Raw genomic sequence first — 15,306 nt, forward strand, 5'->3', positions numbered from 1 at the left:
GGGGGATGGAGATGAGGGGACATGGGTATGGTCCTCCCAGAGAGGCTAGGGATGAAGGTAGGGTCTTTGTGGAGAGGCTGGGACAAGGATCACAGGCAGGTTTGTCCCACGAGCTGCCGGCCTTTGGGAGGCACAGAACAGCTCCGTGTTGTCCTCCGTCCCCTTTCCATGTTGTCCTCCGTCCCCTTTCATGCCACTCCTTTGTGGTGTTGTTTGGCCACGGCTGCCCCTTTGTTTTTACAGCTGCTGGAAGTGTTTTGAGCTGGAAGGTTTATTTTCTTCCCCCCGCTTGTCGTCACAGGTTTGTTTTCTTTCTCCCCGCGGCATCTCGTGGCCGTGCTGGGCTCTGGGAAGCCCGGCTCCTCCCGGCTCTCCTAGGGAGGCCCGTGGGTCTCTCTGCTTTCCCTTGGTCTCGTTGGCTGTCGTTCCTTCCATGGAATGACCCTATCTGGTGTGGCCTCTCCTGCAGCCAGAAGGGCCACGCTGCAGCGTTTTCCCACCACTGCAGGGAATTAGGGCTGAGCTGGGGGCAGGCTCACTGTGCTCCCCATCCCTCCTCTCGGTGATGGTTCATCAGCATCTCCCTGACCGTCTTCCAAAAGGCTGTGAGTACTGCAGTGGCTTTTTATCCTCTTTCTGCCTCCGTTCTGTCTGTGGGTTTCATTTCTCTCTTGCTTTGTCTCCATACTCATCCCTTGCCCAGAGCCCATGGGATATGGATCTCTCCCCCTGCCCTTCTTGGTACCTCTCCCATTTTTCCCCAGCCCTGAATCCTTCCTACAATCCTTCTCTCAGTGTGGACCAGGCAGAAACTGCTGAACCAGAACCCGCTGCCGGAGCAGCTGCTGAGCGCAGGAATTAACAAGCACCAAAGTGGTGGCATCAGCTTTTTTTTCTTTTTAAATCCAAATGATCCCTGAGCGCTTCTCTGGGGAGGGGGAGGCAGCACCGGGCATCCCCTGGGGGTGGGGGTGGCTTTGTATTCTTGGGGCTTTCATTGTCTCATCTAAAAAGCTGAAGGGGAAGGGTTGGGTAGCCCCAAATCTGTGGCTTGGGAGAGTGATGCATGTTAGTTCACGCTGATCCCCAGCGATGGGTTTTGGGATCCTGGTTGGGATCCACCAGCATTTTGCTTCCCACCAGGCAGAGTGGACCCCAAGCTTCCCCCTTCCCTCTGCATGTAGAACCTCTGCAGCCAAAGCGTGGTCATTTGGGGCAGCACAGGGCGTGAATGGGAGACAGCACCAGGCATCCCCTTGGGGCAGGAGTAGCTTTGAATCTTGGGGCTTTCATCGTCCCAACTAAAGAGATAGAGGGGAAGGGTCGGGTAGCCCCAAGTCTATGATTTATGGGGAGCAGATCTCAGATCTGTGTTAGATTTGCATTGTCCCATCTGACATCCCTCTATAAGACAGTCCCCAGCGATGGGTTTTGGGATCCTGCTTGGGATCCACCAGCATTTTGCTTCCCACCGGGCACTGGGGACCCCGAGCTTCCCCCTCCCTCTGCGTGTAGGACCTGTGCAGCCAAATTGTGGTCGTTTGAGGGCAGCACAGGGTGTGAATGGGAGCTGTGCCCCTTGGGCACGGGCTGAGCGTCCCGAGCTGCCCTCCAGGTGTTGAGCACTGCTCAATCTGGGTCGATTTGGTGTACAGGGGACGGAATTGTTTTGTCCAACACCGGGAAAAGGAAGTGAACACATTGTATAGTCCCGTCCACAACCCACGTCCTGTAAACAGCCCGTGACCAAGGCCTTCCCTTCCAACCTGTTTGTTCCTCTGCGGGGCGGATGGGGCTGGTAAATAAACAGGGACGCGGGGCTCTCCCCCCGGCGGGGGCTTCCCCAGGATCCCACGGTTCCACGATGGCCGTGGGATTTTTCTGCTGCCGGGGACACAACAGCTCCTCCGGTTTGCCTGGGACTAAAGCTAATTACTAGTCGACTAATTTTATTGATTTCAAATCCCTTTTTAGCGGAGATTTTGCCGCGGGGCTGATCGCCAGAGCGATTAGGACGCAAAGCGGCTTAATTTGGAAGTGTTTATCAAGCAGCCTCCTGTCACCTCTGCTTCAAATCAAACGCGGGTGGAGCACCCTGGCTCTCTCTCGGTGGCCTCCCACCTCCAGCCACCCGTGGGCTGTGTTTGCCCTTCCCATCCCAGCAAAAAGCCACGCTGCTCTCCGGCCGTGCCCTGCTCGTCCTCTGCAGGGTTGAGCTCGGGCTCAGCGTGGACGAATTGCTTCTCTCCACGCCGGGAGCTCGGAGCAGTCGTTGCCTATCAGCGCTTCTTGCACCCCAGAAATCGTAAAGGATAAAAACCCCGCGACCTGATGTCTGACAGCGACATCTTATTCTATTAGTACGTTTTAATTAGAACACGAGCAAGGAACGCGTGATGAATATTCATGCCCTGGGTTATTAAAATGCACAATTAATCGGCGCATTTTTTTTTTTTTTAATAACTGTATTAATGGAGAGAAGGAGGGAGCTCCTGTTTTTTTCCACTTGTTTTCTGAATTGCGAAGCGTGCCCCGACCTGCTCGCCTGCAAAAACGAAGTTGGCTCCGAGCAGCTGCGTGCAGGTGTGGGTGTCTGTGCACCCCGTGCTGGGGGAGAGCTCTGAGCGCTGCAGAGCTCCGGGGCTGTGCTGTGCCACATCGCAGCCGCGCTGCAATCTCATGCTGCCTCGGATTTGGTTTTGTTGGTTTTTTTTTTGTTTTTTTTTTTGCTCGGAGCAGGTGGGTGCTGTTGCAGAAGCACCTGCTTTTGGCCGACCTTTGGGATGCTCGCGGGGCGCGTTTGCTGCCAGATCCGAGCTCCACGCTGATGGGAGGGGAGGGAAGGGCAGCCCGGCGCTGAGCGTGGGACGGCTGCCGGGGGGGGGGAAGGTGGGCAGCGTGCTTTCTGCTGGCCTCGACCCACCAGCAGCAGCACCTGAGTTCTCCCAGCACCTGCGGGCTGCAGTGGGGCATTCTGCACGCGCGTGCTGGCGATGGGGTGGGACCTCGCGCCGGCCCCACGCTGGCTGTGGGGCGGCTGTCGGGGCCCTTCTGGCCTCTGTGCCATCCCTGAGCTTGGGGTCTGTTTGCTGGCTGGGTGGCGGAGCAAAAACCTTGCTGCGTTCATACAGGGCGTGAAGGTGCTAAAGGGACTTTGGGGATCTCCAAGGCTGGCACCCGGACCTCTCGGGCTCGGCTTTGGGCACCGGGACGCTGCTCACCCCCTTCCTTGGAGCAGCCTGGGAAGGAATGGGAATATTTCAATTTTTTGGTAGGATTTCGGGCCAGAAATTCACGGTGAGCATCCAGGCACCTAAAGTCCTGCAGAGCCCCACTGGTGGGGACGGGGCTGGCTGCTGCCATTGGGGCTTGGCACTGTCCTCGTGCCCCCAACGTGTGAGAGCCAAGTGAAGGGAAGGAGCAGCTCTGCTTCCTGATCTCCACTGGTGTTTGCGGGGTATGCAGATGAATTGCTTTAGAAAAACACATTAGCAAAGCAAAAGTTTATTCTAGGAAGTAGGAGGTGGGAGAATTGGCAGTAATTCTCCCTAGTATCCAAGGTATTATTAGAGGCTTATCCCTGCTCTGCACAGTAATCACATTGGAAATTTTTGATTAGAAAACAAAATCTAAATGAGAAGTATGAATATTCATTAGGTGTGGAGATTAATATGCATAATTATGCAAATTAGACAGCAATTAAACACCAATTCTCCGGGGAAATGATTAACACAAAGGCACAGAAATAGAAGGATGTAATTTGAAAGAAGTTTCTGGTTAAATGAACAGTAAGGGGAGCGGAGGAGACAAATACCCGCCGTGTTTGCCATAATAATCAGCTTTGCTAAAATGAAATCGGAGCGCGCCCTGGAAGTGCCCACCCTGGTTGCACCTCATGGACCCCCACACCCCAAAGCTTCCGGGGTCGGTGGAGCCCTGCACGCCCTGGTGGAGGGGATGGGGGGTGTGGGATCCCCCCCAGTCATGGGATGGGATGGGGATGGGGCTCAGAGCATGAGCTCACACCTTGCTGGGGCTTTGCAGCCCGAGGTGCAGCCCGAGAGGAGCTGGCAGCGGATGAAAAGAAACCACTTCCTACCGCAGGAGCATTGCAAAACCCTCCTCTTGGTTCGCTGCCATTGTGGATTGAACCACCTTGACGAGAGAGGGGCTAAAAATGACATGGGTGAGAGCGTGCTGTGCTCAGCCCCATGGTGCCAGCCCCCCTTCACCTGCAAGGAACACAGGAACTTAAATCAAAAACAGCCATGAGCCACTGTGAGCCCCAGGATCGAGCCCCCCAGCCTCCCACTGAGGCTCTTGGGTGTCAAACCATTGAGCACCGGGCAGCTCTTTGCACGCTGCTCCCACCAGCAAAACTCAGCGGCGGGGTGGGGGCAAGCAGTTCCTCATTTGCAGCAGTCTCAGGCACGTGAACAAAGCGGAGCTGCAGTGCTTGTTCCTCCTCTTCCCACTGCCCTCTGCATTCTGAAGCGTTTCCAGGCTGCGGTGGGATTTGCTTTGAAGCTGCTGGGGTGAACTCCCAGCCGAGGTGGGAAGGCGGGGATGGAGAGGGGGAGGATGGGTCACGCCGAGGGGATGTGGTTTATTAATGAAAATATTGTTTTGTTTGTAGAAGGAAGAGTTAATTTTGCGAGAACACCTTTGAGGCTTTGCTGATAAAGCAAGAGTAACCTTTGTTCTTCCTGTTTTTCGGTAGGTTTGGATGAAAGACCGGGATCGGGTTCCTGGGGAACGGGAGATCAAAACAGCTCCACGTTTGACCAAGGAAGGGTAAGGATGGAGCACAAACACTGAGCTCAAAGGAAAATAAACGGGGGCTCTGCCGTGCCTTTGAGAGCACGCATTGGTGCCCAGGTCAGCCCTGACCCTGGAACTGCCTTTTTTGCCCCATTTTGGGCCACGTTTCTGTTCTTGGAAGGGGGTCGGCAGGCAGAGGGGACCCTCCCCCATCCCCCCAGGCTTTGCTGCCCGGAGGCTTCTCCTCCAAACCCTCGTGCAGAGCTTCAGCCCACGTTCTCTCCTCTCCCTGCACTCAGATTTGAGCGTGGGGAGAAGGGGGCTCGTTGCAGCGGGCTGGGAGAGGTCCCCAAATTGGGTTGAGGTTGGGGAGGCTTCAGCGTGAAGGAGCTGAAACTGCAGCAGCACAGAGCTGGGGCCTGAGGAGGAGAAGAGAGAAAAGACATTAACTTAATTGAAATGGTGTTTTTTTGACAGATGCTCATGTTTTAATGGGTTTGTGTGATTCGTTTTCGCGATGGCACCGTTCCCTTCCCTTAGGTCAGTGGTGGAGCAGCGCTGCGTCGTTTCTCATTTTTATAGAGCTCCTCTTCCCCTCCACTTCCCCCCGGCTCGGGGGGGTTCTGGGGCTCTTTGCTCCTCACCTGGTGGGCACTGAGCTGCTGAGTGAAGGCAGAAATTGATCAGGAGCCAGCAGCGTGGGGCCAACAGCCCATGGATCCCTGCTTTGGTGCCATGTCCCCTCCAAACGTCACAGCCACGCTGCCCCACTCCCTGCCACGAGGATAGGATTATTTCTGTGTCCTGTTTTCAGGGTGCCTTTGACTTTGACCCTTCCCACTGCTCCCTGACAGCCTGGCCTCTCCAGAGCAGGTCTGCACAGTGCGACTGATGCGACTCTGAGGCTAACCAGGGCCTTTGGGATCTCCAGAGGCTGCCCATCAAGTAGCAGCTTGGGTCTTTTCTCCTCCTGTTGCATCAAGCAGCATCCCACTGCATTAAAGGGGGCACACGTAGGTACATATCCCACATGCCTCAGTGTTTGGCTCAGCATCCCTGATGATCCCTGTCTGTGTTGCTTCAGCAGAGCTATGGTGAAGGCCCCCACTACGGCGAGCACCGGGACCTGCCGTCGCACAACAGCTTGTCTTCATCTCCATTCCTGGGACCTGGACTAGTGGGTGAGTGCCTGATCTAACAGAGCAACACACGCTCCCTGGGAGCATTTGCAGCGGCCAGCATCGCTGCTTCCCCCAGCAGACCTGCTGTCAGAGCTGTGGTTAAAGCAGCTGTTGGCTAGAGGGTCTCATCAGCACTGAATGTGCACGGCAGCCCCTGTATTTATGGGTGTGATTATTTCTCCCTGTTTTACAGTAGCACTCGAGGGCAGTAACAGAGATCGATGTCGGCTGTGCTGGCACAGGAGGGGCTGATTTTGCTCTCGAGGAGGTGCTGATCAGTGTTGGAAAGGCATGGAGAGGGGGACAGCAGGCACAGCTCATCCTTAAGGTCTCACAACAGGCTCGTGAGGGCTTTGCCTCGCAGCCTTGCTGCCCCAGGCAGTGCAATCCCTGCAGAGAGCTCCCTGCTCCTGTGATGGGATCTGGGGAACCTTGTCTTGTGTTCTGCTCAGGCAGAGCCCTCTGCAAGGCTGTGGCAGCCCCGTCCACCTTCTCTGCCCCCTGTGCCAGGTGGCACGAAGGACAGCACGCCTCACTGTGCCCACTACAGTGATCCTATGTGCAACACTTAACCCAGCTCCCGCTCCCTTGGAGGTGGAAGAAGAGATTAAGAGCAGAAAATATCCACCCTGAAGGACTTAGAGAGCTGTAATGGCATTAGGAATTGGGGTTAGTCCTCCCCACCTTTGCCCACGCGGTGGTGGGTGGAACCCTCTGGTTGGAAGCGGGGGAGTGAGAAGGGGGGCATTGAGTTTGAAACAGAAAATCCCCACTGGGCACAGAGGTTCCTCCTCTGGAGCGGGTCAGAAAGGGGAAGAAGCGCAGGGTGGCACTGGGAAGCGGCTGTCAGCACGCTTCCTCCTCCTGCCTGTGTCTGGGGCACGGGGCTCGCTCTCAGCACCGCTACATTTGGTTGCCCTTCACCTTCTGAAGGTGGCAGAGCGATTCCCAGCGGCTCCTGCCCCTGCCTCTCCACGAGGGAGGCGATTCCTTCTTGTTTCCTGCCCCGGGGAGGATGTAAGCAAAGCAGAAGAGATGTTTCTTCACAAGCCAGGGGAGCCTTGATGTCACGCAGCAGGGTTTATTGGGGCGTGAGCAGGGGCAGGAACCCTCCCACACCGGGGGCGAAGGCAGCCCCGAGAGCTTCCAGGCGAGAAGGAGCTGCCCGGGGAGGAACACGGAGCTTTCCCCTTTGATGTGTGCAAGGAGAGGACGCGTTTGGCTTCCTCTCAAAGCTGGGGCTCCCGGCGCTTGGCAAGCATTGTGGCTGCCGAGCCAGCAGCTCCCAGGCACGTGGAACCGGAGCCTCTGCGCCCCGATGGGTGACGTCCTCCCGCTGCCACCCAACGGGTCACGCTGGCACCCAGCACCCTGCGCCGTCCCCATGAGCGGTGGCGATGCCCCTGGCACCGGGCAGAGCACTCGGAGCCACGCCACCAAACCGGGAGCTGGGAAAGAGCAGACAGGAGGGGCCTCCTGCCATTTCAAAGTCACTTTTGTTCCTAAAATTGAATGCGGTCGAAGGAGAAAACACCAACCCCTGGAGCAGGTTCCAGAATAAATAGATGGGTTTTGCTTCGCCTCTGCGCTCTTGCGCCGAGAACGGCAGCGTGGGGGAAGACCACAGGTGGGGTTTTCTCTTCCCCTTTACCAAACTGCTGCTGAAAACTTCTCAAGTGGCAAAATCTTCAAGGCAAGAGGAGAGGGAAGGAGAGCGGGTCAAAATACGATCGCAGTAGCAGAGTGGGAGGGAAGTGTGAGCTTTGGAGATGTCACCTCCCTGTCACTCCCTGGTTTCCCAAAAGGTCCCCCCGGGTGGCACGAGGTGGCAGGGACGGGTGATGAGCGAGGAGGGATTTTTGTTTTAAATCACCCATCTTCAAAACCAGTCACTCCTTCGCCGTTCCCTTTCGGTTGGGGGGAGTTGGGGGGGGTGGGGGGCGTCGCTTAAACAGGAGGGAAACTGATAAGCCATAACAGATTTGTTTCTAGTAATCATTTCTAGTAATTAGCTTCTTTTCAGAGGAGTGTCTCTAATCTTGTGTGCATTGTGAGCGGTTGTGGATTGTGTTCTTCCTGGACAATACTTTCAATCTGCCTGCGGATGGGGCTGGTTGCTTCTCCCCTGAGTTTTGTTAACATATTCCCCCCTCCCTCCTATTCCTGCCTGGGCTTTGCCTCTCCTTTCTCCCCAGGACGAGTTCTGATGGAGTTAGCAGGGCTGGGGCGGGCAGGGGGTGAGAGCTGGGGCTGGGGCGATGCAGGGAGCCCTGGGAAGCACCTGGGTGCCCAGGGGGTGTTGGCCAAATCCAGGGGCAGCACGGATCCCTTCCCTTGCATGTCTGCAACTGGGGCTTGTCTTGCAGGGCAGGGGAAAGGGGGTGGCAGGCAAACCCACAGGTCTGCTGAGTAACACTGCCCAGGTTGTTGGAGGGGAGATGCTCATGCTCAGCCCCAGTGCCCCCCCAACCCCCTTGCAAAGAAGGATCCTGGTGTCCTGATGCAGTGATTTATTCCCCGAGTTTCTGTACTGCCCATCTTCCTGAATACTGTCAGAGTAGCAGGATTCAGTCGCTTAGAGGTGACATTTGGGGACATTGCCAGCACACTGCACCGAGAGCTGCTTCCATCCCGCTCCGTGCTGCCTCGTTGGAGCTTGGTCCTGTTTCCTGCCCAGTGCCTCCAGGCTGTGCCAAACCCTGGAGCAGAGGAGTCTGCCATCCCTCCAAACTTTGCCATTCCTCAAACTTCACCATCCACCCCCCCTCTCTCCCATCCCTCCAGCCTCATTTTCCTAGCAGACTAAATTTACAATCTCTGCAGCCGAGATTTTCGCCTCTTTTCTCCTCTTTTGCCACATCCCGGTGCAGGGCCGGGGGTTGCCGCTCCCTCTGAAGTTCCTCCCACCCTCACACCGCCCGCTGATCAAAGCGTGCAGCAGATTGCCCGGTACCAGGCACGCTTTGCATCTGACATGAATCAAACGAGGCACAAAAGAACAAACATCAGATGAAAGCAGCAGGTTTGGGGAGAGGCACGGAGCAGGCTCGACGCTCGCCGTTGTCGCATCGCTTGCTGGCGTGCCGAGTGCTTCTATCGTTGGGTTTGGGGTCGGGGTGCCATCGGGTGGGAGCAGCAATGGGGTTGCAGTGTAGAGGGCTGGAGGTTGCTTGCAGCACCCGGGATTGCCCTGGTTTCCCTCTGGTTCAGGAGCAGCCTTAACCCCCCCCCCCCCATGACACAACCTGCTGAGCTATTTGTGTCACGCCGCAGCAAATATAGCCGCTAAGCTCTTTTAGAAATTAGGTCATTTAAGAGATCTGTCCTCTGACATCCTGACCTTCGTTTACTTAATGTTTAAGCCTCCGCAGGCGAGGCGGCGGCGGGGCCTGGCACGTCTGGGTCGGGGGCAGCGGGGCCGGGCTGGAGTCAGCGCTGTCCCTGCGGGGCTCTCAGGTTTGGCCGTGCAGCTCAGGGCGTGGGGCTGAGCTCGCAGTCCCTGCACGAAATCGGGGCCGGGGGCTGCGAACCGAGCAGCCCATCACGTTCCCATCGTGGGGCAGGGGGGTGACGTGGGGCAGTTTTCTCCCCGCCGTCTTCAGCTGCTCCCCCAGAGCTCTCGGCGGGGTGTGTGGCCTCAGCGTCGCCCCGGTGCATTAGCCTGCATCTTAGGGCTTTAGGTTAAGCAGATTGGCCAAATCCTCCCCTGCCTATTTTGCTTGTTGCAGCAGCCTGGAGACAGGGGAGAAGGGGTTTTTGGGGTGGCCCCAGCTGCATCCATGCAGGTTCCCCACGCTGGAATGGGGCTGTCCTGCTGCTGGTCGTGGCCTTTTGGTCACCATCTCCCGTTCCCCAGCAGCACCACTCACAGGCCGTTGCTTTCTGCACCCCCCCCCCCCAAGCACCCATGGGTGCTGCGTGCCAGGCACACGCTGTGCCCCAGAGAGGTGGCTGCGAGGACCTGGGGATGGAAACATTTCACCATGCGTGTTGGGTTTCTTTTTAATTGTTTGGGCTTTTTTTTCCCCCGTGACAGCGGCATTCTCAGCAGCATGTGGGTGGTGCTGAGTATCAATAGGAGGCATCACAGGTGCACGGGGTGCACAGGGGAGTGGGTGGCACGGGACCACAGGGACCCCGTGGGCTGGGGCTGAAGGGAGGGGCTGGAGGAGCAAGGAAACTTTCCCACTGAACCCATTCCCCTTCGGAAAGTTGAGCACCCAGCAAAACAAGGGGCAGGGAATAATCCACGAGGGGTGGGGGGGGCTGAGCCCCACCGAGGTGGGGTGTCCCTTTGGATGGGAAGCACACGCAGTCTGCTCCTTCCCTGCTGGCTCCGGCTCCGCTCCGCCTCTGCCAAACTCAGAGCTTTTCTTTTTTTATTACTCTTTTTTTTTTTTAATACGTCTGGAGGTTTGTGTTGCGTTGGGTGGGTTTTTTTTTTTTTGTGTGTGTGTGTGTGTGTGTGTGTGCTCTGGCCTCCAACTGCCAGTTTCCATGGCCACGAGCACTTCCCCGGTTTGGGGTTTTGCTGTTTGTGGACCGAGCCCTGCCGCTCGCGCCCTTAAAGGCGCTGCCGTGCTCGCAGCGAGCTGTTCCCTGCCGCTTGCAGGCACGGGGAGGGATGGGCACAGGGTTCTGCTTCCCCCTCACCCAGAGCATCGCTTCTGTTTTCACTCCACTCTAGGGAAGAGCGGTGAAAGAGCCTCGTACTCCACGTTTGGAAGAGACGCCGGGATGCCGGGACTGAGCCAGGTAAGGGGAAAAGACGCGGAGATTTTCGCTTCGTGGGAGCCCAGGGGTGAGCAGCGTGCTGGCAGCTTGCAGCTTGCCCCGGGTCCTGCAGAGCTCAGAAGGGGCCGTGCAATGCCTGGTGCGTGCTGGGGGCTCAGGGGAGGAGCTGTTGCAGCTGGGATTGGGGTCAGCTGCCTCCCCATCCCACTGCCAGCCTTGGCACCGCTGCTCTCCCTGCTCCCATCCCAGCCCCGGCATCTCCCGTGGGGCCGCTCCATCCCTAACACCTCCATCCATCAGCCCAGACTGCAAGAAGCAGGGAGCACAAACAAGAGGGAGCAAAACCCCTCGCTGGCCGTTGCATGCCAAAGGGAGAACCCGTGCCATGGTTGCTGTGCTGCTGTGGCATCGCTTTGGGGGGAATCAGGCGGCGTTTGGGTCCGTGGGCAGTCAGGACCTGTGGCTGATGCTCGTCTCTGCACTCAGGGAGGGACACAGCTCAGAGCAGGGAGCACAGCCCAGCATTATCCAGGGGCACAGCCCTCAGCTGGACAGCTTTTCTTTTCTCCATGTCCACACACATGACGTGTTTTAATTTTACACAAATTTGTCATAATTTCCTCTTCTCTGAACTGAGGATGTTTCCTTTGCTGAAACAGCTGTGCTGGCTGCCCGTGCCAGAGTGGATTTAATTTACCACTGAAGCTGCTAAAATAAAAACGGGACAGATGCCAAGCCAGGCTTTTTAATGTGATGGTTTTGCCGGGGTTTTGTGAAGGGGGGGTGGGGGGGAGAGATATAAGGTAACAGACACGGGGTGGGCAAATGGGGCCGGATCGGGTGGCGGTGTGGATTTGATGTGGGGGGACACCAAGCCCTCTCATCACAGGGCTGTCTGCAGTTGTTGCTGCTGGCTCCTGTTTTTTTTGGGGGGGAGGGGGTGGTTCTGGCCTGTTTGGGTGGGGTTTTTTGAGGTTTTTCTTTTGGAAAAGTGTCCCCAAGTTGTCCCCGAGATGCCCTTGTTCCTCCCCACTGTGCCCTCGTGGAGGCAGATTGATGGCTGCCCACTCACTTCGCAATCTCAGGAAGCATCGCCGGGGTGAGGGAAGGGGCAGAAAGTGCCCATTTCTCGGGAATTTACCCCAAAACCTCCCCTTGTGTGTGTGTGGGGGGGGTACCTGCCCACCGCCGTCCCCTCCTGCTCTGCTGCTGCTCTGCTCGGCCATTCGGTGCAGAGGTAACATGACCGGTGGAACAGATTGCAGGAATGTCACCAGCTGTGAACACACAGCTCCTCTTTCCCTCCCCGACCCCTTTTTTTCGGAGGAGGCCGGCGGCTTTTAAGAGCAAGGCATTTTTCTTCCCAGTTTCTCAAAAGCTTGAAGCCCCTCCTTTATTCCAGCTCAGCCCCTGAAGATGCTTCAAAGGGAGCTTTTGTGGCTCGGAGGCCCTTTGCCGTCCCTGTGAATTCCCTGTAAAGGCACGGAGCTCGGTCCCAGGGCTGGCAGCGGGGTTGGGCTGGGTGCTGCCTCCCTGCGCTTCCCAGCGCCCCAAGGTCAGCTCGGATAAACACGGGGGAGGAGTTTCCTCCTTTCAGAAAGAGAGATTTCACTTTTCCCTGATAAAACAGGAGAGAAAAGCACCCGAAGTGAAGGCGCTGCGGCTCTGCAGCAGCTCTGGCTGCCCGGTGCCACGGACTGGGATCGTGGCTGTGACCCTATGGGCAGGGAGGGGACTCAGGTGCATCAGCAGTGGTGTCACCTCTCCCATCTCTTGCAGCTGAGGTTGAATGGGTGTTCAGGGCAAAGCTCAGCACAGGGGCTCCCCTAGTCCATGCTCAGGCACCTGCTGAATGCATCCCTGGGTTGCAGAGAGAGCACACAGCGTGAAAGCCCCTTATTGCACACACATCTACCCCCCCACCAGCCCTCCCCCCACACCCCAGCCCCTTTATTTACATATTTATTTTTCCTCCTGGCCCCTGGGCTTGTTGCTTTTTCTCCTGGCTGGCTTTTGAAGGCGGCTCTGTTCTCCCCGAGGGATCGCGGTGCTTTTCCAACGTGCTCACCCGGAGCTTTCTCCCCTCTCCTTGTTTGCAGACTGGTTTCCTGCCCAGCGAAATGGGAATCGCGAGTCCGAGCACGCTTTCCCCCACCGGAGTGAAGGGGGGGTCTCAGTATTTTTCTTACCCCAACAATCCTCGCAGGAGAGGTGCTGAGAGCAGCATAGGTACGTCGCTACTGTCACACTGCTTTGCTTCGGGTGGGCGACCGCAGGGCGAGCCTCGGTGCTGCCGCTGCCATGGGCTCACCTGGGTGCACATCTGACATCTGCTTTTTTTTTTATGGGTTGGTTGGTTGGTTGGATATACCCCCATCCCCTCCAAAAAAAAAAATAAAAAATGGGAATTTGGGCTCTCAGTCATTTGGAATTTCCTCTTTTCCTGTAAATGTCAGGTTGGGTTACAGATGCAGATGGGCTTGAGGTTCTTCTATAAACACCTCAGCCCGCATCGCGCGTCAGTGGTCGTTCCTGGAAAACCTGGGGCTGCTTTGGGGGGGCTGGGGGGGCTGATGGCCCCCACTGGGGCTCCAGGAGCTGCAGTGGGGCCGCCCCCCAGCACCCCATGCCCTGGAGCGGCAGCTGTGAGCGTGGGCATCCACCTGGAAACAGGGCTCTGTGCTGGTAACGAAGGGCAAGGTTGGGTGCGAATCCCATTTTCGGATGACGAAGCCCAGTTCACCAGAATTGATGTTTTTGGTCACGGTTCCACCCCACGCCCCCACACTGAGCCTCTTGGTCGCTATTTTGGGCTTTCCCCAACAAACGAAACCAGAAGCGGCCTGGTGCTGCGTGTTCCTTCCAGTGCTTTTCAGAAAAAGGGCTCCCACTCCGGTCTCGCCGCGTTGAGACGGCGCTGCCAGCCTGGGAAATGATTTCTTTCTGCCTCGGTTGGTTCTCTGATGAATTTCTCCTGTCCCCTGCACCGCCCCTTAAGCGGGGCCATGAGCTAAAAAAACATCTTCTAGGATGCAACCGACAATGCAGTTCGGGGTTATTTATGGGGTGAGGAGCTGGGAGGCTCTTCCTCGTTCCCGTTACCGACCTTCTTTCGGCCGTGGGACGTTCGGGGTCTGTGTGTTCTGCCCTTCGGTTTAACTGGAGCTCGTTTCCTTCCCTCCTGCTAATTCCCTTTCAAAACGTTCCATCCTCTCTTCTTCTCTCCCCACCAGATGGGCAGCCCAAAAAGGTTCGGAAGGTGCCTCCTGGACTCCCCTCCTCGGTGAGTGGCTGGGACCCCCATCCCCTGCACCCCCATCCCCAGCATGGCCAGCCCCCCACCCCACCAAAGCATCTGTGTACAGAGGAGAGGGGAAGGGCTTTCCCCACCCCTCCCCGCATGGGACACAGAGGGAATCGCTGCGAGCTGGGGGCACAAACGTGGGCAGAGGGGTCCTGCCCTCGCCCCCCCCACCCCACCCTTCACTTTGAGGTTACGCAGTGCCCCAGTGCAACGAGATGTTCGGCGCGGTCGGATTTCAGTGCAGGAGGAAAGCAAAGCAGCCGTGAGGCACGCGGGCAGCTGGGGCTGCTCCAGGTGTGCGCGCTGCCCGCGCCGTTTTATAGGAAAGCCGAGCAGGCTGCAGGAATATGTTAGCCATGCTCCCGCGGCTGTTCCAGGGGAGGAAGCTGAACAATGGCTTTGTGGCTGGGAGTAATGGGATCTGCGGGAAAGCCGGCTGGGGAAGGGGGGGGGGGGGTGCAGGAGCACGGGAGCTGTCTGGCCGTGCAGCACCGCGCTGCGTTCGTCGCTGCGCGTGCTTTGGGACCTCGGGGATGTGGCACCGTGCCCTGCGCTGCCATAGGGACCCTAAGCACTGCAGGAGCCCAGCTCCTGGAAGCGATGCTCTCAGAGCGCTCTGCTTTCCCGGGGAAAACCTGCTTTGCTGCAGAAGTCACGGCGCTGCTCGTGTGAAATTCAGGGCTCCCAAAGCCCGGCTGCCGTGCGGGGAAAGCTCCCGACAAACGGCCCCTTTGTTGGCCTCGGGTTTCAAAGGGGTTGGGGAGCTCCCCGTCAACGCTGGCGCTGCCCAGAGGGCCCCGGTGCCCCCAGGAGCTGCTTGGTGTTTGCTGGCCCCACACACGTGTCGGCACCGACACCTGCAGCCCGGCTATCCCAGCGCTGATCCCACCCTGGAGACATTGGGGTCCCGCAGCAGAACGCAGCTCAGTGCCACGCGTGCCTGCACCCCGCTCTACTCACCCCCACTTTTCGTGGGCTCCTCCCCCCACAGCCCCTTCCTGGCGGTGACCTCTGCTTTGCGTTCTGCTGTTGAACTTCCACTCCGGGAGGGAGAAATCCGCACCTAAGTGGCGTGTTGGGGAGGGGTGGGGGGGTAGGAAGAGGAGGGGGGGAGGACAAAAGGCAGCGGATCAAAGGCTCCTTGCGGCCCCGCTCCGTGTTATCGCTGGAGCCCGTGCAAAACAAACAGGTTCAAAAAGCTTCTCCTTCCAAATAAAGTGCTTGGATGTGCAGTTCCGAAGCTGCTTCGGAAACTTGGGAGCGGGCAGCGGTGGCACACGGAGACGGGGCCCGGTGGGGTTGGGTGCTGTGGGATCCTGGGGGGGG

General features: G+C 57.6%; 1 protein-coding gene across 23 annotated transcripts in view; it reads left to right on the forward strand.

Annotated features, from left to right (window-relative positions):
• TCF3 (transcription factor 3) overlaps positions 1-15,306 on the forward strand; it is a 50,732-nt gene that overhangs the window by 23,255 nt on the left and 12,171 nt on the right. For 15 of the 23 annotated variants that reach the window (XM_021378400.1, XM_021378402.1, XM_021378403.1 and 12 more), the window contains 5 exons: positions 4,721-4,794; positions 5,846-5,942; positions 10,630-10,697; positions 12,776-12,905; positions 13,910-13,959. In XM_021378400.1, the coding sequence (XP_021234075.1) occupies positions 4,721-4,794; positions 5,846-5,942; positions 10,630-10,697; positions 12,776-12,905; positions 13,910-13,959 (419 nt within the window). Of the gene's footprint in view, positions 1-135; positions 606-4,720; positions 4,795-5,845; positions 5,943-6,028; positions 7,570-10,629; positions 10,698-12,775; positions 12,906-13,909; positions 13,960-15,306 lie in introns of those variants that run through there. The other 8 variants (XM_021378401.1, XM_021378420.1, XM_021378421.1 and 5 more) reach the window with 4 other exon arrangements.

Source organism: Numida meleagris, chromosome 27 (genome assembly GCF_002078875.1).
Source record: "Numida meleagris isolate 19003 breed g44 Domestic line chromosome 27, NumMel1.0, whole genome shotgun sequence".
Classification (NCBI taxonomy): domain Eukaryota; kingdom Metazoa; phylum Chordata; class Aves; order Galliformes; family Numididae; genus Numida; species Numida meleagris.